The sequence below is a fragment of the Tenrec ecaudatus genome, chromosome 8 (assembly GCF_050624435.1).
Source record: "Tenrec ecaudatus isolate mTenEca1 chromosome 8, mTenEca1.hap1, whole genome shotgun sequence".
In the NCBI taxonomy this organism is placed as follows: Eukaryota; Metazoa; Chordata; class Mammalia; order Afrosoricida; family Tenrecidae; genus Tenrec; species Tenrec ecaudatus.
This window is the reverse complement of record NC_134537.1, coordinates 26,142,923-26,169,820: the sequence shown is the minus strand read 5'-3', so window position 1 is coordinate 26,169,820 and position 26,898 is coordinate 26,142,923. Positions and strand designations below refer to the sequence as shown.

Here is a 26,898-nt window from a genome sequence, read left to right as displayed (position 1 = left end):
GCCCGCTTTGCAGTTAGCAGCCTGACGCCCAACCCATTGGATGCCAGATCGTAGACTCCCAGACTCAGTTTCCTGCACATATTTGTTACCCAAAGAGAGATCTGCAACTTCATCTATCGAAGTCTCGGTGCCCATGCCTTGTTTCCTTGCAGCCTGTGAGGCTGTGGGGATGCCCAGACCCTGATGATAAGGGGACTTAACTTATCCTCGATTTACTCGATCCATCCACTCAACCAAAAGCTGAACCAAGGCTGACACAGGCTTGCCCCAGAACCGGTCCAGAGCACCATCCGTGTCCAGGAAAGAGGGGTCACGGGAAGGTAGGCCTCCCTGAGACAAAGGAAACAAAGGTCTGGAGCACTTTAGTTTCTCTGCTTGAAGCAACTTCAATCCTGGGGCCAGCAACGGTGCCAGCTGCTGGAGAGAGCAGTAGGGACTAAACTCTAGTGTCAACCTGTGTCCCGCTGCCTGAATCCCTGAGGCTGTCCATCTCAAGGACAGTGCCAACCCCTCTCTCTCAGGAACCCCGGCACAGCAGCCAGCTCCCTCTCCAGGTCCCTAAGGTCGAGGGAGGCTCCTCTCTCACCTGCTCTTAGACCCCTGGCCACTGAGCCTCACCAGGGTTCCCTGGCCACGAAGATGCAACTAAAAGGCCAAAGACTGGAAAAAAAAACAAAACACTGTTTTAATAAATACAAAAATCTCCAATAGTGACTCTGCTCAGCTCGGGCAGCAGGAGTGGAGTAGGGGAACCCTTGGTGCTGAGTGAGGATAAATTAAAAATCCAACAAGCCAGTGGCATTATGGGGAAATGGGCTGGGCTTCCAGGGCAGACGTGGGAGGGCCAGCCTGAGGACGAGAATGACAGAGTGATAGGGTGACGGGACAGGAGTGGGAGCGGAGATGGCCTTGGTCTGGCCCCAAGGGGTTAGTCCTCCCCCTTGTGGACTTGTGGTTCCCAGAGGTAGTTGGGGAGGGAGAAGGGCAGAGAAGAGGAGCCCAAGGCACTGGGTTTCCCACCGGAGAATGAGGGTCCTCAGTGCTGCCCCTTCCCCAGCCCAGGCCCCCCACCCGGTCCTCTTGGTCTGGCTGCCTTCTGGATGCTCCCTACGAGCCTTCAGCTTCTCTCTCCAGCTCCGGAACAGTCCTGGCCTCTGGGGCGGCTGGAGACACAAGGGAGTGAAGTGGGAGGAGGAGGCGGCCTGGGCAGCAGGAAGAGAGAACCTCTCTGTTCTGGCCCCAGGAAGGTCAGGATTTGGGAAGCAAGTCAGTGCGCACCAGGGTGTGATCTTGGTCTGGGGGCTTAAGTGCACTGAGCTTCAAAACTATTCTTGTTAACCAAAGATAACCACTGACAGCCTTTGCGAAGCAGGCCACGGTAGGTGCCCCCTGCGCCCCAGGCAGCCCTCACTCACGCCTCCGGGATGTGCAGCGGGAACAGCACCGGCTCTCCTTCTCTGCGCCACAGGACAGCGGGGGTGAGCAGTCATCCCGCTCACAGTGCGGCACCCCAGCCTGGAGCAGCACCAAGCAGAAGCTGAGGGTCCCCCAGCCTCATGAGGAGAGCCTCCCTCGTACAGGCTCCCTGCGCCCGACTTACCCCACATCTACAGGTTATACAGCTCATCTCCCCAAAGGGGGGCACCAACGGGTGCCAGCTCTGGCTCTCCGGAAACCATTGCCCCGCAAAACGGCAGCCCCGGGGCCCATCAGCCTGCATGGGGTCCCCCTGCTGGGGGCGGACCCCTGACACCACTGTTGGGAGGGAAGGAGACAGGATGAAGAAGGAGTCAACAGATGTGGGTTTCCTGAGGTCCACCCATGTTTCATCATAGTACATGTGGTTGGAGAGATGGCTGAGCAAGTGGCTGAATGGACAGATGGCAGGATGAGTGGATAGGTAGGTGAAGAGGTGGGTGGGTGGATGGGTGGGTGGATGGGTGGGTGGATGGGTGGATGGGTGGATGGGTGGGTGGATGGATGGATGGATGGATGGATGGATGGATGGATGGATGGATGGATGGATGGAGTGGGAACTGGAGCCGGCCATGCCCACTGATCACACCCATTCTTTTCACTGTGCTGTAGCCCAGGCTTCAGGCTGGCACACAGGAGTGCTCAGGAAGTGCTGAATTAGCTGAGGAGCTACCTCCACCCTTACCCACCTTCTCACCCCCACCACCCTCTCCACCATGCATCCCCTCACCCAAGACCAGGTGCTTCAGGGCCTTGCCTCCCACTGCAGGCTCAGCACCCACCCCTTCCTTACCTGGACACTGTTTGCAGCAGTCAGTGGGGTTGGCTCGCACAGGCTGGGCACAGGCCAGCCGGGGACACTGCACCTTCTCACAGTGCACCTCTCCGGTGCCCCCCTGTAAGGGTCCACTGGGTGAGGACTGGCAGGAGGGAGGGGACACCTATGCTTCTGGCTTCCTCCCTCAATCTCCCTGCATCTCAAGCGAAACACAGACCCATGACTTTCTCTGGAGGCCCCGGGCCGGTGTTCTCTAAGCCTAACCCCATCCCCTCATGGAAACGCTGCCAGGTGGCTGCTCCCCTCGGCACACAGGAGGGGAGCCTGAGGCCCAGGAGAAGCTCGCACCCCCATCACATCAGGCGGAGTAGGACTCCCCCTCCAGGGCAGCCCTGACCCACTGCCCACAGGAAGCTGACTCCCAATGCCCAAGGGACTTTTCTGGAATTGTGTTCAGTTCTTGAGTCCTCCCGCCCTCTCCCTCCCAAAGATGGGTCTTCTTCCCCAGGCAGCCCCCCTCCCATCTCTGCAGACCTGGCTGGAGGCTGAAATGGGTCCAGTCTCTGGACAAGAGGGGGCAGCCATACCTTGCAGGTGCAGACAGCACACTTAATTAAGCCAAAGGGGGGCACCACGGGGTGCCATCGGGTCCCTGCTGCCCGCCAGCTCCGGTCACCATCAAAATAACATCCTGGGGGTGGGGTGGGGGACATGCCCAGTGGCAGTCAGTGCTAAGCTGGGTCCACAACCAAGTCGTGCACCTCAGGCCAATCCCACATAACCTCACCCGGAGTCCTTTCACAGGGCAGTCGCATTCATGAGAGGTGCCAGGTGCCACTAGAGTCCATGCCCTTCTGCCCTCCCCCTTCACACTTGAGTCATCTGTGTCTGTCTCCTCCTCCTTTCACCCCCCAGCCCCACCCAGGAGCACCCCGCTCCGCACCCCTCAGCCCTGCACACACAGGCAGCTCACCCTCTCCCGGGTCGCGGCTCCTGGGCAGGCCCCTATCTCGGACATCTTGCTTCTCTGTGGAGCCAAAAGCATGTCTAGGGCAGAGGGTAACCCGCTCCTCCGCTCCACTTCCCCCCTCTCCCCTGCCAGGCACTCACCAGGGCACACGGGGCAGCACTGGTCTGGCACCTGCACTGGACGTTGGCAGTGGAGCGGTGGGCACACGACAGGGTCACAAATCACGGTGCGTCTCTGCGGGGCAGGGAAGCAGCCACACTAACCGGGTGCCCTCAGGCCCCAGGGCCCTCGAGGCCCTCCCGCACCCGAGCCGCTACCTGGCAGGCGCAGAGTGAGCAGAGTGGGTCGTAATTAGGTGCCCAGCGAGCCCCATGGGGACGCCGCTGCCCCTCAAAGAAGCATGAGTCCCCGTCCCGGGGACGTCCTGGTCTGACAGGAGCTGGGGCCTCCGGGCCGGGCACAGCGGGCAGCGCAGGCTGAGGGGCCGCATCTGGGGGTCCTGGTGCCCACATGCCCTCGGCCCCTGCCGCAGCCAGGCGCAGACCGCCCACCTCACAAGCATTGGCGATGTGCACCTGAACAAGAAGCCAGCTGAGGGTCAGCTACTCTCTGCCTTGTCCTGCATCCATAACAGACAGGAAGACTGAGGGACAGCAGCCCCCGCACCTCAGGCACCCCAGGAGGACACTATTATCCAGCCTCCGGAGGCAGGGCTGCTGTGTGCCACCCCTTTTATTTCCTGGTCTGGCTTTATCCTCCCAACCAGCCAGGTCATGAGCTACCACCACCCAGCTCTCTGGAGAGCGCCGGCGTGACCCACAGGGCCACAGTGCCAACCCAGCCCTGAACCGCCCACGCAGGTGGCTACCTGCCCTTGCAGCTCCCCACGGGGGCTCCCCTTGGTGGTGATCAGCAGGGAGGCGGTGCCCTTTGCCAGGTGCTGCAGCAGCTCAGGCTCCAGGTCCTTCACCACACCTTGGGCCTGCGTGCACGTCACAGGAGGAGCGATGGGGACAGGGCCCATCAGGGCTGAGCCCACTGTCCCCAATTCAAAGGGGAAGAAACTGAGACCCAGTGAGCTCGAATGAGTCTCTGGAGCAGTGACATCACCCAGTGGCAACCGCCTCTTGGACTCCAATACCCTGCCGCCCACACACCTCTGGGGACTGGTCCACTCCCGGCCGACAGGCCCTGGTGCCATCCAACACAATGCATATCACCCATGAGCACCCCCCAGGAAGGGCAAGGGAGGGAATTAATGCCAAAAGTTGTTTTACTGCAAGTTCTTCACTCATATTGCCTCACAGGACAGGTGGGCAGTGCCTTGTGAACACAGATCACCCAGCCCATAGGGGGCTGAGTCACATTGGTACCCAGGTCCTTCCACCAAGCACATGCCAACTCTGCTAGACTAGGCTGCCTGCCCTCTGCCCCTCTCTGCCCCAGACCCGCACAGCCCTTAGGGCTAATGAGTGGCTACTTCCCAAGCTGTATCCGATCCCAATGTCCTCACCTCTGGGCCATAGAATCCCTTCAGTAGTCGCCGGGGTCCTGGCATCCCAGGAGGCCCAAGAAGGTGGGCAGCGACAGTGCCCTGTTCTGAGCCACCAAGCCCAGCCAGCAGCACCTCATAGTGCAGGTGACAGTGGGTGTCGAGGGAGAGCCAGGCATGCCCTGCGGCCTGGCTCCTCACTGGGGGCAGCACCAGGGCTCCTGCGAGAGGCACAGGCAGTGCTGGGCCCAGACAGGGGAAAGGAGACAGATGAGGCCTGGCCTGGAGCGGCCTCTCCATCCCAGCATTCCCCACGTTCCCAGCTTAGCCCCCAGGCACCGGGAAGCACTGTGCATGGGCCCAGGGTCTGTGAGCAGCAACTCACGGCTCCCTGCACCGTGACAACAGGGAAACTGCCGGCAAGAGCACCTTATCTTCCCCACGTGGCAGCCCGGCAGTGCCAGCCCTCACATGCTTGAGTCATGTTTTAGAAGACACCCAAAGTCGGGCGGAGCCCCAGGGCACTCACCATTGAGGCGGGCGCTATGCCCACTGTAAGGCAGGGCAGCCACGTGCCCCCGCAGCTCCCCCTCTGGGAAGTCCTTGGTGCCCACATTCAGGAAGAGTTCATTCTGCAGCAGCATATGAGCCCCTCGGGCACCCAGTGCAGGGCAGATACCCACGGCCTGCAGGGCAGGGCAGGGTGAGCCCAAGCCCCAGCCTGCCAGACCCGGAACAAACCTCTCACACTTAAGGTTCTGAGGCCCTACCATGTTTTGTGTCCCCACCCTGTCCATGTGCACTGCCGCAGCACATCAGGTGCCATGGATAAAAGTCTTACAGTCTCACGCCCCTCCTCTGCCACTCCCCAGCTGGAGAGCTTTCAGCATTTATGGAGCCTCTCTGGTCCTTCACCTGCCCTCTCTAAAATGGGCACTGGGAGAGTCAGAATACGGTAACTGGTGTGGGGCCTGGCCCAGAGAAGTACACCGTACATGGTAATCACTGTGACCACGCTGATTCTGATCTGGCCTCTGGACAGCGAAGATCTGGGGATGGAGTAGTTACAAGCTAGACTGCTTACATACGGTCTGCAGTCCGAAACCACCAGCCACACTGCGGAAGAAAGGCAAAGCTTTCTACTCCTGTAAAGAGTGACAGTCTCAGAAACCCACGGGGGCAGTAGGGTCGCTATGAGTCGATGGCAGTGTGCTTGGGACTGGAGTCGATCGCACTAATCGCCCTGTCTAACCCCAGCTACATCTGAATGTCTGTGTACTCCACTCCCTCGCCTGGGCTCACTGAACAAACCTGTCATGGAAGGAATCATGCCGCCTGTCCCTGCTCAGGCCACCCAGCTCCCCCTGTCATGTCCTGGCCGTCCTGGTGCATGGCCCCTGAGTGGCCAGGGGCTGAAGCCCAGTTCTGCCTGAGCCCTCACCATGCGTCCTCCAGGTGGGAGTCCAGCCATCTGGCACAGCACGGTACGCTGGTTCCTCCGCTGAGGCTTGGTCTCCAGGGTCATGGCCACCACCTCACTGCCTAGCCCTACCACTTGGACCTGGTGGGCAGGGTGGGAGAGGGCACTGGAGTGGCAGAGAAGGCCCTGCCTCACTACCCTCCCCATTGCCTGCCTGCAGCCCCTACCCTCACCTGGTAGATGAGTGAGCCATTTGCCTGTAGTGTGAGGCTGGCCGAGCCAGCAGCCCCCGTCTGGACTGGCATCAGGGCATCGGCCCCACAAAGAACACTCTGCAGGACTGCAGGAGGACGGGGCAGGTGGCAGGCTTGCACAGGGTCGCTCACACTCCCAGCTCCCTCCCACCCCCTCCCTGCTCAGCCCACCCCTGGCCCTTGTCTGTCTTTCAGCTATACATGCTGGTGCCTGGGGTCCCAGGTCCCACCCTGACTCACCGTCGCAGCTCTGCCTGGCAGTGATGTGTCCACTGATGCGCGGCCCTGGCCTGCCTGCCCTCTCCAGCACCATCTGCAGCTCTCCCAGAACCAGCCAGCTCATCTCCTGGTCGGTCAGGTTGGGCAGCACCTCCGCAAAGCCTGGGTCCTGGGGAAGCAAGCAGGAAGTGGGAGGCAGCGGCAAGAGGTCGCTGATAGTGGTGGCAGCAAGAGCCAGACCCACCCTCACTCACCTGGCTTGAGATGTTGGCCTGGAGCTCTCGAAGGAGCTGCCCCTGGTGTAGAATCTGGAGCCGCAAGGGGACCTGGACTGGCCCTGCAATGGCCATACGGGTGAGGCCCTTCTGAAAGGCCAGCCCTCTCCAGCTAGCCTTCTCACATGCTTGAGTCACTTACCCCCACTCCTGGCTTCCAGCAGCCCACGGAAGAGCAGCAAAAAATGCAAGGAGTTCTCCGTATCACTGAGAGTGAGCAGGGTGATGCCCCCCACGCCCTGCTGTGGAGGGTCTTCCAGGGTCAGGATGGCACTGAAGGTCTCTAGACAGGGAGGGAAACCACAGAGCGGGTTTGGAAGGCCTCACCTTAGCCGGCCCCAGCCCTGGGGAGTAGAGGAGACCCAGAACTTCACACCAAGGTCGTCGGCTCTCCTCACCTGCAGCTAGGGCCCGGTGCCTGAGGAGGGGCCCCCAGACCTCCCCTGAGGGGTGAGCTGGTGTCAGGAGTGCCACATGCAGCTGCTCTGACCGGAGGAGTCGCAGAGACAAGCGGGGCACTCCCCGCCACACCCCACAGACCTGGAGCAGAGACAAGCACAGGCCACCTGAGAGACGCAGCCTGGCCAGGGGACCTATGGGCCAAAGGCTCCGGTGCCTCCTAGCAAGCTTGCCAAATGGCTCTAGAGGCAGATGCCTTAGTTCAAATCCTGGCTCCACCACTTACTAGCTGTGTGACCTTGAGCAAGTCACATTCTGCTTTTGAACCTCGGTTCCCTGGTCTGTAAAATGGGGGCATCATAAAGTCAGTGACACCCCTCTCCTATCCCACACACACATAGAGCTCCCCTATCCCACACACACACTCTCTCTCTCTCTCTCTCTCTCTCACACACACACACACACACACACGGATGTTTTTAGGAGGACCAGAGGCAATGCCCAGCAAGCCCTGAGGGCAGCGCTCAGCACTGGACACGTGCTCTTAGATAGCACCGTCTCACCAGGCCTTCCTGGGTCGGGGCTGCAGGGTGTTCGAACAGGATACTGCCAGTTGAGTCTGAGAAGCGAACCCTGGCAGGGCGGTCCAGCCTGGGGAAGAGGAGACTCAAGAGCCTGGGCTAGAAGCAGCTGCTCCCTCATGCTGAGCCCTCCTGTGCCTCCCCTCTCTCACCTCTGGTAGGAGATGGAGAAGCGCAGGCTGGAGCGCAGCATAGAGACTCGGGCCCTGGCCACCGCCTGCGACCTTGGTCCGGTCAGCAGCGCCACGAAGTCTGGAGGATAGGAAGAGGGCCTTAACTCCTTACCCACCCCCACTGTCCGGACAGACGACGATCCCAGCCCTGGGCCCAGCCTACCGGTGTGGCCATCACTGCGCGCCCTGTCCTCAGAGCCCGGCTCCCCAGGGTCGCTATAGCTGCGGTGCTCAGGGTCCCGCGGATATTCGAAGGCCAGGCCTGCTGGCTGCCGCTCCAGGCCGCTGCGCTCTGCGCCGGGGGTGGAGGGCCCGGGCTTCAGCTGGCCATGGGGAGGGCCAGCTGGCCGCCCTGATCCCCGCGGGCCTCCGGCCCCGGGCCCGGGACCGCGTGTGCCCTGCCGCCCTTCTCCCGAAGCGGAGCGGGCCTTACCCTGCGGGCAGGTCTGGCAGCAGTGTCCCGGCAGCTGGCGCGGATGCCTGCAGGTCAGGACTGGGCACTCGGGTTTGATGTTCTTGCAGCTAACCCTGCCGGGACCCCTCGCTCGGCGACCCCACTGCGACTGCTCGCGAGAAGACAAGAAGAAGAGGACTGAGTGCAAATTGCCTACAGGTGAGACCCCGGGGGTCGATGGGGGCAGATCTTGGACCAGGGCTGGGTTGTGGTGCTGGGTTGGCCGCTCTGCCACGTGGAACCTGCATTACTTAACCTCTCGGGGCCCTAGGGTCCCTATCTGGGAAATGGGGGCAATAGTATGTCCACCTAGTAGAAAGACAAGGCTTTCAACTGCCCTAAAGAGTCCAGTCTCAGAAAGGCACGGGGCAGCTCTGCCCAGTCCCACAGGGTCGCCAGGAGTGGGCATCAACTGACAGGACGGCAAGTTTGTTTTGAGCAGGGTAGTTGTGGGCACTGAGAGACATGTAACGGGGCTGGCACAGAGCCTGGCACATAGTGGGCCATCAAAGCTTGAGCACCTGAGACTTGAAGGAGCGCTCCCATCCCCTCCTCTGCTGGCAAAGCATCCCCTGGTATGCCCTTGTCCACAGACTCGCTTCTTTCTCCTCCATAGCTCCGGGAGCACTACGACATTCCTGGACCCCAGCGCTCCCCCACGCCCGAGGGACCGGGTCTTGGCCACGGGGTCCACTCACCGCCTCGCAGGCACACAGCACGCAGCGCATGACCCCGAAGGGCTCCCCCAGGTCCGGGTGCCACGTCTCGTCCAAGGCATAGACCTTCCCGCCGAACGAGCAGCCTGCGGGAACCGGCTGGGCTGGCGGCCGCTGTCCCGCTGCCCGCGGGTGCCCGCCCCAGGCCTGGGTCCCCAGCGCCCTGCGCCTGACGGGCCGCCGCCCCCTTCCCAGGCCGCGGGCCGCGCGGAGCCACCTGCGCCCGGCGCCCCCTCGGGACGGGCGCGGACTTCGGGCAAAGGGACCCCGCCCGCCCGCCGAGCCTCCCCGCGGGAGCCCACCTACCTGCCGCCCCCCGGACGGGCAGCGGCTCCTTCTCGGGCCGGATGGGCAGCGCGGGGGCGTCGGGGCCGGCGCCGCGGGCCGGCCGGGAGCCGAGCAGCAGCAGCCCGAGCAGCAGCAGCGGGGCCGGCGGGGCCGGGAGGCTCGGCATGACGCGGACGGGACAGCTGGGGAGGCGGGAGGCGGAGGGGCCGCGGGAGGAGGGGGAGGAGGGAGGAGGGCCGGCCCGGGGCCGGGGGCGGGCCGGCGCGAGGGGCCGGGGCCAGGGCCCGGGCGGTGCGGCCAGGGGCTCGTGGGCACCGGGTCGGGTCGGGCCGGGCCGGGTGGAGCAGCACCGCGAGGAGCGTGAACTGGCGGGGGCTGACCCGGGCCGTACGCGGCTCTAGTGCCCCGGGCGCCGGCTCCGGCCCGTTTTATGCCCCGCGCCCGGCGCCCCGGCCGGGGGCCTCCTCCTCAACAAACGGGGCGGCGGCGGCGGCTCGGCGAGGGGCCGGGCTGAGCCCGGGGGGGTCCGGCCCAGCAGCGGCGGCCCGAACGCAAGGGGGGAGGGGAGGGAGGGGCTGGGACCGGGCAGGGGAGGAGGGAGGGGCTGAAGGGGAAGGGGGAGCTGAGATGGCAGGGGGAGGGGAAGAACTAGGGGGGGCGCGAAGAGGGGACGAGAGGCTGGCCGGGACACCCCCACCCCCGCTGCTGGCGGCTACAGGACAGCTGGACCAGGAGGTGGGGTCCGGCCCAGGATAGGAGCCCCAAGACCAGAAAAGGCAGATGATGGGCCCGCGGCCTGGGAGGGCCACTGCACAAGGACCTGGTCCTGCCCAGGAATGAAGCCTTGTCCTCATGGGCCACAAAGTGAAGGAAAGATCACGTCAACCGACCTTCCCCTGCCTCCATCCACTGGAACCCTCAAAGCCCAGGCTGCCGACTCCTGGCCTGGGGGCCTTCACTGGCCTTGTCCCCTGCCTCTTGTCTGAGGTACAGAAAAGAATGTTTTCTCTTAGTCTTGATGTCCCTCCGTCTACTGTGCCCAAGGGCAGTGGCTGAAACAGAAACAGGGATGTTCCCTCCCTTCAGTCTTCTGAGGGGTGTCTGCCTCCCTACTGGACCCTGTCCCCAGGCCCATCCTACCATGGCTGACCAGCCCTCTCACCTAAGGGAGCCTCTGCCTCTCCACTCACCCCCAACCTCCTTTGTTTTGTTTTCTGGTCCTGCATGCCTCCCTCTCCCCTCCCACCCCCACACGCCCCCCCAGCCCCCCAGCTATCCCAGCACCCTCCTTCCTAATCTTAGGAGGCATCTCGTCTAGCTGAACTGGAGAATTCTGGGATCTAGGCCATACTCCTTAGCAGACAGCCCCATCCTTAGGAGGAGGAGCAGGAGAGGGCCTGAGGAAGAACAGGGGGGGTGAGGGGGTGCTGCTGGGAACAAGGTCAGGCTAGAAGGCCCCTGAGGACAGAGACTGTGGGGAGACTGGGGTTGAGGCAAAAGCAAAGAGCCAGGGCCAAAGGAAGAGGGGGGCTAGCAGGGAGGGATTTGCGGGGGAGGTCCACCAGCTGTCTTTCCTAAGACAAGGCCACATGGGCCTGGTTACTCTTCATGTCACATGGGGAGTGGTAGGAGTCGGGAGAGGGGGAAGACAGGGCAAGGAGAGGCGAGCCTGGGCATGGGCACAGAGGTCAGCAGAGTTAGTGCAGCGGTTCTCAACCTGGGGGTCGTGACCCTTTAGGGGTCGAATGACCCTTTCACAGGGGTCACCTGATTCATAACAGTAGCAAAATGACAGTGATGCAGTAGCAATGGGAATAGTTTTATGGTTGGGGGGTCACCACCACATGAGGAACTGTATGAAAGGGTCACAGCATTAGGAAAGCTGAGAACCAGAGTTAGTGGTCCAAGTCTCCAGGGCCCAGCAGAGCCCAGGCTGAACCCAGCACATAACACACATACACACCTCACCTTCCAGTCTTCTCTGAGTGCCCAAACCCTTTCCCCAAAACGCTGACCCCAGAACAGGCTCGTTCTCTGAGATAGGCCAGCACTGGGATCCCCACTGAAGAAGTGATAAAGTAAGACCCCTGGGGTTCAGGGTGAGGGGGTCGTGCTGAGTAAAGAAAAAGCAAGGAAGCAGCAGCCTATTGGGTCTCAGCAGCAGGTGTGGTGTCCAGCGAAAAGACATTTGGACAACTAGAAACTTCAAAACCCACCAGTCTAAAACAAAACCTCTTCTCCAGAGACAAAAATGTCCTGCCGGATTCCTCCTGGGGGGAAAAAAACAACTCTGCTCCCCACTCATGTCTTCCCCCAGCTAGGTCCCAGGTTCCCTACCTTCCAGGAAAAAATGGGCCCCCCTTATTCAAACCCTCACTGCAGTGTGTGTGGGTGGAGGAGACAGGCTCTGTCAGTGGACCAGGGTCCAGGCAGGGACTCCACGTCCAGCGTGGGTGGGAGGAGAAGGCGTCACTTCCGGAGGCCCTCACCAGTGTCTGATTGGGCAGAAGTGACCAGGGCAGGCCAGTGACCCTACTGCCATGAGGGGCCGTGCCCCAACACCACATGTCTTCCTACCTATCTGCTCCCCAGAGCCCTGCCTGTGCTGGACCCAGGTCCCCGAGCCCTTCTCCACCTGGTGAGTGGCAAGCCGGGTTTGGGGTTAAGTAAGGGTAGGAAAGGCAGCAAAGGGGAATTGGGCCCTGGGCTGGGGGAGGGGCAGGCAAACTGGAACCTACAGGCCCTGACCTTTGTCGAGAAGAGTGTGGCCTTCCCAGAATGGGAGGAGCAGGACGGAGCAGGGGTAGGGGGTGGGGTGCTGCTTTCAGGAGGACTGATCACAGACTTGGTGGCATACAGCACAGGCCTGTGGCCCTCGGGAGAGGGGACATGGGCCCAGGGGGGGGAAAGTAAAAGATGGGCAGACATAGGGCTGAGGTACACAGCCTCCAGCTGGACAGATGGACACCACAGGCCCAAGCCTTTTCACCAGGCCATTCCTCCAAGTCCCGAGGGTGGGGACGCCGAGTCGGGGAAGCCGAGGCAGGACGGGAGGGCAGGGGAGGAGGGCTCATGTATGTTGACAGACCTACAGGAAATCCCAATATTGAATCAGGTGCAGGCCTCTTTGCACGACTTGTGAAAGGAGGAAGCCAAGTGGGGGGTCCTGTGGAGTCACCGGAAGGGGGGTGCAGAGGGGGCAGGGAGGGAGGCCTGGATCTGGGAGAGACTTTGGTGGGAATGTAAATGGGGAGAGCCACCGAGCCTCGCTCAAGCACGCTTCCCCTCCCACTGTAGCAGGTGCCCTTTCCTGGGCCACCTGCCTTGCCCCCAAGTCCCAGGGTTGTCAGTCCATCTCTCTGCCTTGGGAACCAGGGGTTTCCAGATGCAGAAAAAGCAGCTGTACTTGCGGTGGTAGAAAGGGAAAGAAGACGGGCGAGTTTCTTCCCCACCCACCACACTCTTCTTGCCTTTTACTCACTCCTCACGCAGCACAGCCCGCTCTCCACCCTCTTTTCAAGCTTGCCCCACACTGCCCACTGCCACCCTCCATCCCACCTCAGCTGGTCTCCATCCACCAGCCACGCTCACCCTCCACTGGGAAAGAAACAGAGATGTGTGTGTACAGAGACTGGCCTGCTCTTCGTAGTGGTGGGTGAGGGGCACTTGGAGGTGCCAACCCCACCATAGATTCCCTGGGAGCCCCTGGTAACGGGGAAACCCCCCTGGGTGCAGGATTACCAGCATGGGAGCCATCCGGGCTTTAGCAGTTCTAGGCTGGTCATCTCCAGCCCTCCCAGCGGCTGTTCTCCCTGTCAGAAAGTCTTTCCCCTGAAATGGGACTCAATGTTCACTGTTCCTGTCACTTTCAGGATAGATACCAGACGCCCTTCCTCGACCCATCTGGGCCCCGCCCCACTCTACCCAGAAGTGCCAGAGCCCAAGCCGCCTCCATGGCCCCAGGAAGGATTCAGGGGAGAGGCCCCATACAGGGAGCCACTCCAGCCCGACACCATGGCCAGAATGGGGCTGCCTGGTAAGAACACACTGGTGGAGCCCAGTGCCCAGTGAGAATGCAGGGGAGGGTGGGAGAGAAAGGAGGCACACTGCAGGGGCAGGGGCTGCTGATCCCCTGGGAATAATGTCTCAGAGGCAAAGGTTCCAGGCTTCTCAATGGGTCCTCGATGGGAATGAGTGGCCCACCACCCACCACGACGTCTTCCTCATCCACCCCTTTCAACCTTGCCTCTCCTCATTCAAGAATTGCTCCTGGTGGCCATGCTTCTCTTCACTGCAAGGCTGACGCTGTCCAGCCCAGCTCCACCTGCCTGTGACCCCCGACTCCTCAACAAACTGCTTCGTGACTCCCACGTCCTTCACAGCAGACTGGTGAGAACCCCTGAGCACTAGCCCCTCTATCCACCTCACTGGTATGACACCTCCACTTCTGCTCTCTCCCCAGTCCCTTCACTCGGCCTCCTTGGCTGGCCTTTGTAAGTTGTCCATCCATACGAATCACTCCCTGACAAGAACTGGGATTTGCCCAGTGAGAGCCCTCTTTCTGGAGCTCAGCTGGGCATTTTCCTCCCAGCAGCCTGCCTGGTCACTGGGCCACCCTATCAGCCTCTATTCCAGCTCCTTGCTCCCTTCAACCAACCTTTCTCAACAGAACCAGTGCCCAGACTTCAACCCATTGTCCACACCTGTCCTGCTGCCCGCGGTGGACTTCAGCTTGGGAGAATGGAAAACCCAGACGGTAAGAAAAGCCTTTGGTTTTCCTAAATTTTGTTTCCATGCATTGCCTACAGCTCTCCACGAGTTCTTCAAAATCCCTGGGTGCCCTAGAAATAGCTTGCCTTCCACTGGGCCACACTGACCCGGCGCACATTTTACTTTCATGACATCCGGGGGCCAAGAGGCATCTTGGCCTTGCGGGCCCAACACATTATGTAGATTCACAGCTTAATGCCACGAAGAGATGGGCAGAAGGCTCGCGATGTCATACCTTTGACCTTTCTAAATTGGCCAAAGAGTAAGACCGATCTGTCATCCACAGATGCCCCCAAAGTTGGGAATAATCAGAATCACTAAAAGACGAGGTTTGAGACATGATGCGATTTCACAGGGAGATCCTTACGATTCTACATCCAGCCAATTAACTGAGTAAAGTCCTATTCCTGCTTTCATGCCTCAAAGGTCATTGCTTCTCCCTTTTCCTACGGGAAAAGATCTGGCCCCAAATGTGGCATATTCGACTACAGAAGAAACGATATTTATTTATTTATAAGCTCATTTAGTGGACTGCAAAGGTGGTCTTGGCAAGGTGCACGTTTAAGACAAGACAGTCCCTTGGTATTAAGCAAGCAGAGCCAACAATTACAATGTTGGTTTAAATGGCAGCCTCCAAATTTTTAGACTTCGGGTCTTTCCCTTTCTTTAACATGTGATCTTGGGGAAAAGTGGCTACGTGAAAAGCGATTTATTGTAAGATGCTTTAGGAGATGCTGCACCTCGTACGTAATCCAGATTATGGGAATATTCCTAGAAAACGGTATTGTGATCACATTGTACTTTCAAAATTACTGGACTGAGTCTATATATGTGTTTAGACGGTATTGACCTGAACAATGAGAAGTTAGAAAGCGTATCATATGAAGAATGGCAAAATCTGTCTGAGGTCTTTAAAGTTGATGAGAAGGAAAAAAAATTTGTTTTTTTAAAAGCTGATGAGAAGTCAAGGATGATGCTATAGGTCTCTCTCTGCCTGGAGTAGCAGCACAAAGAGCCTCACGAGTTGGAAAAGAAACAGGACAGCATGTCTATCACCCTTGTCATGAGACCAGAAGAGCTGAAAGGTGCCCAACTATCATTACTGAATGATTTGAGTAAAAAGCCAATAAGTTTAATCTTGATTAAAGGGGAGAAACAAGGAACCAAATGTCAAATACCTACAGAATCCAGACCTGGTGGACCTACTGAGACTGGAGGAACTCCTGAGTCTGTCGCTGAAAAATATCCTCAAACCATGAACCCAGATTCTGCCCTGAAATCATCCTTAAACTGAACAACCACTTAGCAAATTAAGAATATGTTTGTCACGAGCACTGGGCTGTTTTAAAGCTGTATGAGATTGTGTAGTCAACAGTAAGCCTGAAGCACAGAGAAGAAATGTAAGGCATCGTCTATCAAGTGGCTGACGTTGAAACAATCGAAGCCAAGGGCAGTGAGAATGTGGTAGATAGAACCCATGTTATTGAGCTGGGCCTGTAGAAATTGATGAGTGGCTCTATGTTCTGCTGTCTATTTTGTTCACCAAAATTTAAAAAAAAGAAACAGAAAGCTCTGTCTGCTTGGCTTGCTGAGAAGTAGTCGTCTTAGGGTTCAATGGAAGCCCTGTATAGTAACAAAGCTGTCTGGGTAGTGGCACCAACAGCTAAGCACTCCACTACCAATGGAAAGGTGGGTGGGTCGAGCCCGTCCTCAGAAACAAAGCCCAGAAATCCACTTCCAAAAGGTGCCAGACTTGGGAAGCCCGGAGCGCACAGTTCTACTCAATACCTTCGTCAACAGAAGTCAGGATCCACTTGAGGGCAGTTGGGTGCAGCAAGCAGTGCTGTAAAGTGGCACTCAGGAAAGAAGCCCTGTGGGAGGCTACCTTTTCTAACCTCTAAGAGGGACCAGTTGCCACTGATCCGACGCTGAGGCTTTATGGCCCCATTGTGTGTCCGACTGGAACTCTGCTCCCTAAGGTTTTTCCATGGCTGCCTTTCTCAAAGTAGATCACCAGGCCTTTCTTCTGAGTTGCCTCGGGGTGGACTTGAACCCCTAGTCTTGAGTCAGCTGCCAAGCCTGTGGCGTCCTGGTATCCAGCGGTGTCACTTCCTAACAGGTCCCTTCCCTCTATCATCTTCATGACAGGCTGTCTACGTGTTGTCACACCACAGCCCCTCCACATTCCTTACAGATCTAAAAAGGATGTGATCCTAGGGCGTGCTTGGAGAATGAGTAGACAGGCAGTGCTAGAACCAAGAGGTAAAAGCTGTAATAGGACAGATTTTGGTAAAAGGGGCAGAAACCACCACCAAAAAAATCCCAAGAAATTTTTCTAAAACTCTGCAGCACACCAGGCTGGCTTACCGGACACTGGAGTTATTCAAGCCGAGGCTGATGACCAACTGTCCAGAGACTGAAGGAATTCCTGCACTGGGTGGGCCCTTGGTCCTGTCCAACTTTCAGCTCCTATGATTCACTGTGCTGGCTACTCCTCCAGACTCCCCGGCCGGCCGCCGTGATCATGCCCTTTGAAGAGCAGGCCACTTCCTCCCTCTCCCCCAGGAGCAGACCAAGGCACAGGACGTGCTAGGAGCCGTCACCCTTCTGCTGGAGGGGGTGATGGCAGCACGGGGACAACTGGGACCCACCTGCCTCTCGGCCCTCCTGGGGCAGCTGTCTGGACAGGTTCGCCTCCTCCTCGGGGCCCTGCAGGGCCTCCTTGGAACCCAGGTAAGTCCCAGTCAAGGGGTCTGTGAAAACAGCCCTTGTTCGTTGAACCAGTTCCCTAAAAGACATGAGGGGAATGAGATCCTAGGGATTTGGCAGACAGAAAAACTGACTTGCCGAGAAATGCTCACCCCCAGCCATCCAGCCTGTGTGCCGGTCCCCTATCATGTCCACAAAGACCAGGGAGGTGCGACGTCTGGCGCAAGTCTCTGGCCTCAGGCCCACCCTCTGCCCTCAGCTTCCTCCACAGGGCAGGAGCACAGCTCACAAGGACCCCAATGCCATCTTCTTGAACTTCCAGCATCTGCTCCGGGGAAAGGTGCGTTTCCTGCTGCTTGTCGTTGGGCCCACCCTCTGTGCCAGGCGGGCCCTGCCCACCACGGCTGTCCCAAGCAGTACCTCTCTCTTCCTCATACTGAACAAGCTCCCAAACAGGACTTCTGGACTGCTGGAGAGAAACACCAGTACCTCAGCCAGAACTACTGGCTCTGGACTTCTGAACAGACTACAGGGACTCAGAGCCAAGATTCCTGGTGTGCTGAACCAAACCTCCGGGCCCCTGGATCAAACCCCTGGACACCTGAACGAGACACCTGGGCCCTCGAGTGGAATTCTCGGACTCGTTCCAGGGCCCTCGCCCAGGGCCCCAGACATCCCCCTAGGACCTTCAGACACAGGCTCACTGCCCCACAGCCTCTGGCCTGGACATTCTCCTTCTCCAGCCTGGCCTCCTCCTGGGCAGGACCCGATCTTCTCACCCACCCCAACCTCACCCTCTCCCATGACCCTGCTCCATCCTGAGCCTTCTCACCCCTCTGCTACCACCCCCAGCCCGTCCTACCAGCACCCCTCTGCCCCAGGCCAAGCTCTACTCCCAGACTCGGCCTCTGGAGGGGCAAGGTAAGAGGCTGTCCACATGGGTCTGTGCTGTCTCTTCCACACAAAGGCCCAGGTACACATGGCACCTCAGCCACAGTGCTGGCTTCCATTGGGAACCCAAAGCCCTGAGGAAGGAAGGTTACTCGAGACAGAAAGGGGGATCATTTTTGCACGGTATATTATAAAACTTCAGAAGCTATTGTTTTAAGTGATCAGTAATATTCTTCAGAGCATTTACTTAGCGTTGGTAAACTTCCTGTGACACAGTGGTGATGTGTTGGGCTGCTAACTGCAAGGTCACCAGTTCAAAACCACCAGCAGTTCCTCAGGAGAAAGACAGGGCTATCTACTCCCACTGAGTTAAAATCTCAGAACCCCTCAGAGGCAGTTCTGTCTTATCGGGTCACCATGAGTTGGCATCAACTAGATGGTCATGACTTTGGAGTTTTGGCGGGTGGGGGGTGGGTCCTCTTTATTGTTTTTAACCACTGCCTGGACACATACTCCTTCTCATATGACCGTTCTTACAAAGGCTCAGATTGGCCTGGTCTCTGAACAGGGGTGGAGACTAAACCTTACATCAGAGAACAGAATGAGGGTCTTTCCTCTGCTTCCAGTACAGTCCTCCAGGCCCTCACCCTTATAAGAGCGTTGCTCTCTGGAAAAAAAAAAATGTGACGGTCTCTTGGAGAGACATCCTACACAATCCACAAAGCAAAGCCTGTGCACACAAAGGAGCAGAGCAAGCGTCAGGGAGAGGTGCTCTGGACTTGGGGCACCACCACCTCCAAAGCCAGCGGGAAGCCCGGCAGCGTTTCACACCCCAGGTAAGGCTGGGCAGACCGCTCAGTCAAGGCAGGTGTGGATGGGACAGCTGGGCAAACACTGCAGCCTCAGGGGCTCCACGGGCGGCTTCCTGGCCCGGGCTCCTGCCTCCCTCCTGTGGAGGCCTGGGGAAAGTGCAGGAAGTGGCCGGAGCTGCTCCTCAGGCTCTCGGCAGGAGGGACAAGTACAAGTCAAGTACAAGTTGAAGGCTCATTGTCCAGTTCCCAGCCGCAGACAGGATCCACAAAGTGGCGTCGTGAGGCCACAATAAACTAGCCCCAAGGCAGGTGCCAGGGTTCTGCAAATAAACATTGATGTGGTCTTGGGGCACAAAAGGTGTGGGCGACCCAAAACAAAAACGTCGCCGTCCAGGTCAACCTGTTACCTGCCCGTAGACTGCTGTAGAAAAAGCACTCGAGGCCAAATGGAGATTAAGGACTAAAGTTACTGTCTAGGTCCAGGAGCCAAGCACCCCAAGTTCCAAACACCACCTTAAATACCCGAAGGCACCCAAGGGCACTGGCTGGGAACTTTACGTGAGCTGCCTATTTTAAAGCAAGTTTGATTGACATGGCTATAACTGACATAATCTGCTGCTGAGAGTTGGGCAATCCTGTCTACAATCAATGCACCTTTGAGAATGCTCACAATACCCCCAGACGGGAGAGACTACCTTTACTGAACCGATGCGGAAAGAGGAGGACAGAAACCGAGTGACTTGCCAGCAGTACCCAGCCTTACAGCCTGTAGGGAGACAAGCCCTGGGCTGACTTACTCCACAGCCCATACTGGCTCCACTCTGCCATGCTGGCCCACGGATTGCTCACCATCTGGAAATCGGTAAAAGACTCCTGAGCCCTTAAGGAGTAAATATACCTAACAGCTAAAGAGTTCTGGGCTACAACAAAAACCTCATGGCGCGGGTAGCCAATGTAGACATCTCCAGGTGTCGGCGGCTCCCTTTAGGGACAGAAGTTACCATGGAGAAGGAATCAACAAATCACCAAACTCCTAAAAGTTGTCCAATCTCAGCTAGTGTCCATTTCAGCATGGGAGGAATTAGTTCATCTGCACCACGAATTCCAGACTGTAGTGAAGAGACTGGGAAGTGGAAACTCTTTCTTGCTGAAATTCTGAAATGGGTTCAAGCTAATGTGCAAGCACTTTATGGGCCATGAAAGGGCCAGCATCCAGGACACGCCACAGGAACTTGGCACAGTAGTCCGGGACGGCCAGGGTAGCAAAGCTGCCACTAGTATGGATGGAGTTAGAAGTTTTAGTCATCCTGTACCAACAAATGCCCAGAACTCCAGGGCTCTGGACTGCGTGAACTCATCTGCCACCAACGAGAAAGAAGGCTGTAACCCCTGCCTGGCCGATTACATCCCTCCTTCCCTCCGACACAAAAGGCTTTTAAAACCAGAACACTTACACATATTGAACCTTATGCCAGTTCTCTTGCATCTACTACCCTAGGGCACTAGGACATCCTGTTATCACACACAAGCTATTACCGGTAATTAACCTCTCACTGTAACCTAAGTCCATCCATCCTCCTCCAGTGCCCCGAGACTCTTGACTCCATAAAGACCAGAGGATTCTCATCTAAAAAGTGCCCACCACCACTGCGCCTCCTCTCTAGCCCTCCACCCACCCCACCCCCACCCAGTGAGCAGCCTCTCTCCACCCCCTGCAGAGGCTATCCATTTTCAACCCATTTCCCTCAATACTGCTTCTAACACCTCCTGGAAAGACCTGCAAATGACGGGGAAGGACATGCTGTGGGCCTCCCAGCAGGAGGCCAGCTCCCAGGGTAAAACCAGGAGCCAGTGCAAGAGCCCACCTCTGACTTCATACACACTCGCCAAGATTCTTTCAAAGTCCAAGGCACTTCCTTCCCAGAGAGGGCTCTGAGGAGTCAGCACCACCGTCTCAACATTTCTCTCCACCACCGGGAGGTGAGTGGCTGCCGTCTGGCAGCGGCATTGTCCCGGGCACTGGCATGGGCCTGCCAGCCTCATTGGTATTGCTGCCCGGTCCACTGCTCTATCTGCCCAGCAGCTTCCTGCCAAGTGTCTCTGGTAAGCACCACCACTGACCCTCCCGCACAGGTCACCACATGCCTCCGCAGCCGCCATGTCCACCTCGCCCTCAGGCTTTACACAGAGACCGGGCCCCGCGCCGGTGTCCAACAGCCCCCACCCAAAGGCTCCGTGAAAACCATAAACTTGCCGGGCTGTGCAAGTGACTCATTCCAGTCACCGTGAACTGACTTCTTAAGAGACTCAAAGTGCTGTAAGCACACGAGCAGGGCTCCTTGCCAATTCAAAATGCGATGCCAAATGGGTGGTATCTTCCGGGCTTGGCTGGGATGCCCTCAGAGCCGAGAGCACAGCAGCATTCTCTCTCCAACGGAGGACAAACATCGGACCGGTCAACTGGGAGACTGACATAACCCTAGATTCAGACACCAAAAGGCTGGGGCAGACCCTTCCTTGGGCATAAGGTCATCAGGCTGTGAACCAGGAACAATGTGTGCCATACACAAAAGGGAGAGTGGAGTAGTTTAAAAACAGTTTGTTTTTTTAAATAAAATAACAAGGAAGTCTGCAAAAGTAAAGTTTAATTAACAAATCACCCCCAGAACATCTGCTAGTTCACTTTAAGCTTTTCCACTAGGTCCTCCAAAGGCTTCCGGCTCCCCTTGAGTTCAGATCACTAAGCGGAGCATCTGAGGTGGGCCATGGGCCAGGCCCTCCTTAACAGCAACTGCTCCTCGAGCTGGACGACATGGCCTAGGCGGGAGTCTGGGGCAGGAATGTCCGTGGCCTGAGAGACTGAACAGCCAGGCTGGCGTCCCAGGTGGTTCAGAAGGCCAGCTTCTTCATCAGCAGGTAAACTCTGGAATCCACCTCGAATCCATGCAGGTTGTTGGCATCACCTTGCAACCTCATGAGCAGCCCCCCGTAGGAGACGTAGGCAGAGCTGAAACAGAAGGGCCCCAGCCCCTGAGTCTGAGGTCTGGCCCAGTTACTACCCAGGGGCTCGCAATCCCGGCACCAGAAAGAGAAGAGTTTGTCATCATGAGCCCAAATTCACACAAATGTCAAGGCAGGCATGACAGCGTGCTCTACCTTTGCAATGGTGGACGGCATCTACGTGCCCAACTTAAGGAAAGCAGTCAAAGGGATCAAACTGAGAACAGAAACTCAGAGGATACAACAGTTAGGGCACAGTAAGTATGTTAACGTGCACTGGTGGCACCGTGGTTAAAGCATTCCGCCACTCAAAGGTGGGCAGGTTGAACACACCAGCTGCTCCACAGGCTGCTCCAGGGGAGCAGGATGTGCGTAAAGAGCTGCAGACCCACAAACTCTCTGGGGCAGTTCTACTCTGGTCCACACGGTCTTGGAGCTGAGAACACCACGCTGGGGTTTGGGATAGAATTCATGGTAATGGGAGAGGGGCAATGAAGAAAAGACTGAACTGGGGAATGTTTTCCTGTTTGTATCCTCAACAACAACATTTTACATTCTTAAAAGAGGGCTTTTAAAACGGGCTTAAAAAGGAAAAGAAAAACATCTATTTACAGGCATGCTAGGTTTTGGATCAGCTTTAAGTTGACACGAGGAAGCGTGCTGTGCACAGCATCAGGCAAAAGGAGCAGAAAGAACAGTGTAATAAGCAAGGTGAGCTCCAAGGGGGTAGAAAGCGCATAAGGAGGGGGAGGGACCCAACAAGATTCAACAATGTTTATTTTGAACAACGTTCCCTCGGGGTAGGGAATTATAGGTGGCTCTTCCCTCCCTTTTTTGCGTTACTTTTCTGGGCTTTTAAAATTTCTTTCAGTGGGCACATATTGGTTTAATAAGATTTTAAAGAAAAGAAAAAAATAGTTGGGCAGAGAAACCGAAGAACTTGGAACTGGGTTGCATAGTAGCAAAACACACGCACACACAAAACCCAGCAGTGCAGTCACCTGGCGCTGCAGCGCGTTCCTGGGGAAGCGACTCCCCTTTGTACGCAGCCAGGTGACCCCGTTCTCGCTCAGACCACCAGGCCCTGGGGCCTGGCAAAGAGCACCATGAACAGCCTGGATTTCAGGCTAGAAAATGGTAAGACAGGAATCTGCTCCCAGAACAGTTTTTCTTTTTACGCAGATCCCACCTAAATCTGAAGTGCTTAGGGAGAGGGGCCCAACAAAAAAAGCATGAGCATGGCCCCAAATCTCACACTGGGGCCAGGGAGGGGAGGGGGCTGCGCACAAGATCACAGAACTTACAGGCGTGTGGCAGCTTCCGTCGACGTCTCATCTCCTTCGATCCTATATACTTTCCCGTACATTACATACTCAAACTGGTCTGCCCTGTGGGACAATAACAGTAACCAACAGTAAGAGACCTTGAAGAAAAGGGCAACTGGTAACTGAGTGCTGGTATTCTGACAACAAGTCCTTGACAAGTATGATGGCATTTAACCCTTACAGCAAGCAACCCTGTGACCTGGGTTGGGTACAACCATCTTTCTCCATTTCACTAATGAGGAAATCAAGAAGTAGAGCTGAGAGTTGAACCCAATGGACCTCACCCCCCCACCAAAAGCCTTTCCACACACCACGCTCCCTCCCAAGACCCAAAGCCCATATCGCCAAGGTCACCCAGCCCTCAAAGAACAACTCACAGACATGCAGCCCTGCCTCCTGATGAAATACTTGGTGGTCTAAACCAAGGGTCAAAACCAAACTTACTGTCACTGAGTCAATTCTGACCCTTCAGGATAGAACAGAAGTGCCCCCCACCTCAGCCCCTGTGTGATTCTGAGACTGTGTAGCTGTGTTTAGCAATAGCAAGACACACCTTTCTCCTGAGCAGCAGCTGCTGGATTTGAACTACTGATCTTGTAGTTACCAACACAATGTGTAAACCCACTGAACCACCAGGGCTCCATCACCCAGATTCAGCTATTTAATCCAAGAAAAACGTGAGAATCCTCCTATAGCACTCAGCTCCCTTGTCTTCCGAGTACATGTCTAGTTAGTGTTCACGGCTCAACTCTCTTACCTGGAAGGTCGGTCGTCGGTGGGGTTGTATTCGCCATCATCCAGTGAGCCATCTTCGTATAAGGTACTGGCTATGACCAAGCGGAACTTGTCACCTGAAAAGGATGGCAACATTGGAAGGTAGAGACGGTGGAATGGGTAAAAAGCCCCTCACTGTTGCCGGTGACCAGCACTTACCCAGGTCCACGGGGTAAATCTGAATATTTACATCCAAGATGAGGTCCATTTTGAACGATTCACTCTCACAATGGAGTCGAGACACTGGAAGTAGAAGAAGCACGACAAGGGCCCTTAAAAGTCATTAACTAGCAGGTCCAAGCAGGCCCCAAGTTGAAGGATCATATGCAGCTGAACCTCAGTCTCACTAGCCTGTGCCTGGTGCCTGCTGGCCTCTCCTCGCCATGTGCAGACACCATCAGAACTCCACAGGCATATAGGAAAAGCAACCCAAGGTAGCAACATCCCCAGAAAAGGAATCAGGGCTTAGGGGCCACTGAGTTTATGTTACTGGTGGAGGAATAAATTTGGAAGAGGATATCAATAATGGTTGTAAACGCGAAGGCTATTAACTATAATCAATGGCACTGAATTGCACATGTAGAAGTTGTGGAATCAGAGAATGTTTTGTTGTGTATATTTCTGCCACAATTAGAAAAGTAAATAATTACATGAATAACAATTACAAGAAAGAAGAAAATGTTCTAGAACTGAATGTGGTGATAATTGTACAAGTCTTGGTAGGATGGAATTACTGAATTATGACACGTGGATGAAGTGCTAATAAAACTTTTTAAAACAGAAAGAAAATGTTTCAGGTTGCCAAACGAGTTTTGCACAAATTGTCAAAGGGGAACTTAATTTACAGTGTAAACTTTTTGCAAAATCAAATTTTTAAAAAAATTTAAGTGTTCCCAGAAGGAGTAACAGGTGCCAGCCCTGCCTAGATGGCTACGAAACAACCTGACTTTGGGCAAGCTATTCATTCATTCATTTATTCATTCATTCACAAGCTGAGTCTTCCAGCATCAGGATGGGGAACTGGAGTGTCTCAGAGAGCAGCTCCATTGCCAGGCCCGGGGAAAGCATAACTGATCCAGCGACTGAATACAGGGCGGTCAACTCTTAACTCTCAAGAGTCCTTCAAAAAGAAATAACTAATATTCTAAAAAGGAATACAGAAACACAGGCTCTGAAGTCAGGATTATTTGCTGTGCAGTCTTGGACGAATCACTTAACCTTTCGGCGCAAAATTACGGTCAAGTCAGGTATCTCCTACCCCTTGGGTGCTGCTAAGGCAGGGGTAAGACCGAAGGAGGGGGGGAGGGTGCGCGGCACCCAGTACCGTATCTGGCACGGAGTCGGTGGCGGTGGTGATGACCGGGAGCCGCATGTCCTGGGGTTTGCACGCGGTACAGGGAGCACCGGAGTGTCTGAAGTCTATCTGGCCACCCTGCAGGAGTCCCGGACCACAGGGCCAGCGGGCGGGAGCAGGCCACGTGACCCGGGCGGCGGCGGTCCCGGAGGCGTGTCCCCGCAGGGGCTACGCTCTCCCCACTCAAGCCGCCCCTGCACACCTGACTTACCTCGGTCGAACTTCTTGCCCTCCGGGTCAATGTCTTTCACATCGAAAATATCCTCAAATAGGATGCCCGCCATCGTGAGGGGGCCACGAAAACGGAAGGGGTGCGCAGAGCGCGACCAAGACTGGGAATGTGCGTACCCCCTCGCGCGGAGGATAAAAAGAAACCAGGGGAAAGTACCGTAGACCCTCTGAAGCGCAGCAGCGAGGCCGCGGGCTAGCGCATGCGCGCTAACTTGCAGCACGGCCCCCACTTCCGCTTCTCTCTCTCTCGGGGCGTATTAACTTCCGCCCCGAGTCACCGCTCCGGGAGGCTTCAGCCTTGAGGGCGGGCCTCGGGTTCCGTGGCACCGCCCCTGGGCGGGAACACAAGTCCCGCCTCTGGCCGAAATGGCAGGGTTGCTTGCGCTCCTTTAGGGCTCCGCTGCGCCCTCTTCAGAGGTCGGGTCCTCAAGACGAATGCATAGGGGCCCATCCCAGGCCAGGACCTTGATCCTTGGCCCAGAGGAGCCCGGCCCCAGCCCTACCCTGCCGGCCCTCGTGCCTGCTGAGGACACAGTCCGCTCTGGAGCGGGCGGAGCAGAAACACACACCCCCGCCCCGCCCGCGTGCTAGCGGGACAAGGCGCCGCGCCCGGCTGCTGCAGCTGGCACTGAGCACCACCCCCCGCCTCCCGCCCAGGCCGGCCCGAGCCGGCCCTGCCCTGCTGGACGCCACCCGAGCCAGGTCCGTCCAGTTTGGGGACTTGCCATGATGTCACTGTGGGACAGAGGAAAGCCCTGGTCCTCTACTCCGGTACTGCACCACCACCCCTGCTACATACCAGGACCCGGGGTCCTGGACACTGCCCCACACTGCCCCTTCAGCCTGGCACTGCCCATTCCCTACACCGCCCGCTCGCTCTGGGCGCTGATCTACATGCCGCTTCTTCTTCGTACCGGCCACCCCCTCAGACACCAGCTCTTCCCGGACACCGCCCCCCTTCCTGGGCACCGCTCCTCCGCCCCCACCCCATCTCCCGGAGCACAGCCTCTGCCTCCATGTGCCCCTTCCACCTGGCATTGCCCCCAAACACACTGCCACCTCCCCTCTCACCAGCCTGCCCGCGACACTGCCCATCCACCCTGCGCCCTACCCTTTCCTGAACCCTGAAAGGGAAGGCAGGGCCCCAGCGCCCCGTCCCCCGTGGTGGCGAGACGTCAGTGGCTCCTCGGATTTCTCCCTGCGACCTGCCAGGGAGAAGCGACCTCTGCCCCGGCCGCCCGCCCTCCCCGGGCCTCGCTCTCCCCACCCCGCGCCCGTCTCCTCCGGACGCACCTCCCCGGGGAGCCTGGAGGAAGGGGACCGGGACGCATCCTCGGGGCCCGCGACCCCCTCCCCTCCGAGCCCCGCAGACACAAAGGCCTCGGCAGGCCGGCGGCAGCCCCTCCCGGGGGCGGAGAGGCCGGTCCCGGCGGCCCTGCGGCCACAGCGCGCTAGCGCCCGCCCGGCACCGGCACTGGCACAGCGCTCCACGTGCCAGCAGAGCGCCCGCCCCGTGCCCGCTGCACCCCCTGGTCCC

General features: G+C 57.5%; 3 protein-coding genes across 5 annotated transcripts; 1 reads left to right on the top strand and 2 right to left on the bottom strand.

The window, feature by feature from the left end:
• Positions 1–661: 661 nt before the first annotated feature.
• On the bottom strand, positions 662–16,750 carry CHRD (chordin). Of its 2 annotated transcripts, none has more exons than XM_075556157.1 (24): positions 16,633–16,750; positions 9,514–10,547; positions 9,190–9,293; positions 8,471–8,600; positions 8,201–8,329; positions 8,017–8,116; positions 7,847–7,934; positions 7,283–7,424; positions 7,027–7,167; positions 6,864–6,946; positions 6,631–6,778; positions 6,370–6,476; positions 6,158–6,277; positions 5,246–5,402; positions 4,738–4,958; positions 4,093–4,206; positions 3,542–3,799; positions 3,365–3,458; positions 3,228–3,281; positions 2,842–2,945; positions 2,270–2,396; positions 1,601–1,755; positions 1,416–1,515; positions 662–1,163 (listed from the first exon to the last, which is right to left on the bottom strand). In XM_075556157.1, the coding sequence occupies exons 2-24, from the start codon at positions 9,659–9,661 to the stop codon at positions 1,108–1,110; spliced, it is 2,880 nt and encodes a 959-aa protein (XP_075412272.1). In that variant the 5' UTR covers positions 9,662–10,547; positions 16,633–16,750; the 3' UTR covers positions 662–1,107. The 2 variants fall into 2 exon arrangements, with proteins under 2 accessions (XP_075412272.1, XP_075412273.1); XM_075556158.1 differs by having other exon boundaries at positions 2,270–2,372; positions 16,633–16,748.
• THPO (thrombopoietin) lies at positions 13,519–18,313 on the top strand. Its single transcript, XM_075555872.1, has 6 exons — positions 13,519–13,531; positions 13,691–13,884; positions 14,165–14,251; positions 16,831–16,998; positions 17,234–17,314; positions 17,431–18,313. Exons 1-6 carry the CDS (start codon positions 13,519–13,521, stop codon positions 17,794–17,796), a joined length of 909 nt encoding a protein of 302 aa, XP_075411987.1. The 3' UTR covers positions 17,797–18,313.
• Positions 18,314–21,305: 2,992 nt separating this feature from the next.
• On the bottom strand, positions 21,306–26,799 carry POLR2H (RNA polymerase II, I and III subunit H). Of its 2 annotated transcripts, none has more exons than XM_075556156.1 (5): positions 26,655–26,799; positions 23,936–24,019; positions 23,760–23,853; positions 22,982–23,065; positions 21,306–21,684 (listed from the first exon to the last, which is right to left on the bottom strand). In XM_075556156.1, exons 2-5 carry the CDS (start codon positions 23,982–23,984, stop codon positions 21,567–21,569), a joined length of 345 nt encoding a protein of 114 aa, XP_075412271.1. In that variant the 5' UTR covers positions 23,985–24,019; positions 26,655–26,799; the 3' UTR covers positions 21,306–21,566. The 2 variants fall into 2 exon arrangements, with proteins under 2 accessions (XP_075412271.1, XP_075412270.1); XM_075556155.1 differs by lacking the exon at positions 26,655–26,799 and adding an exon at positions 25,342–25,921.
• Positions 26,800–26,898: the final 99 nt, after the last annotated feature.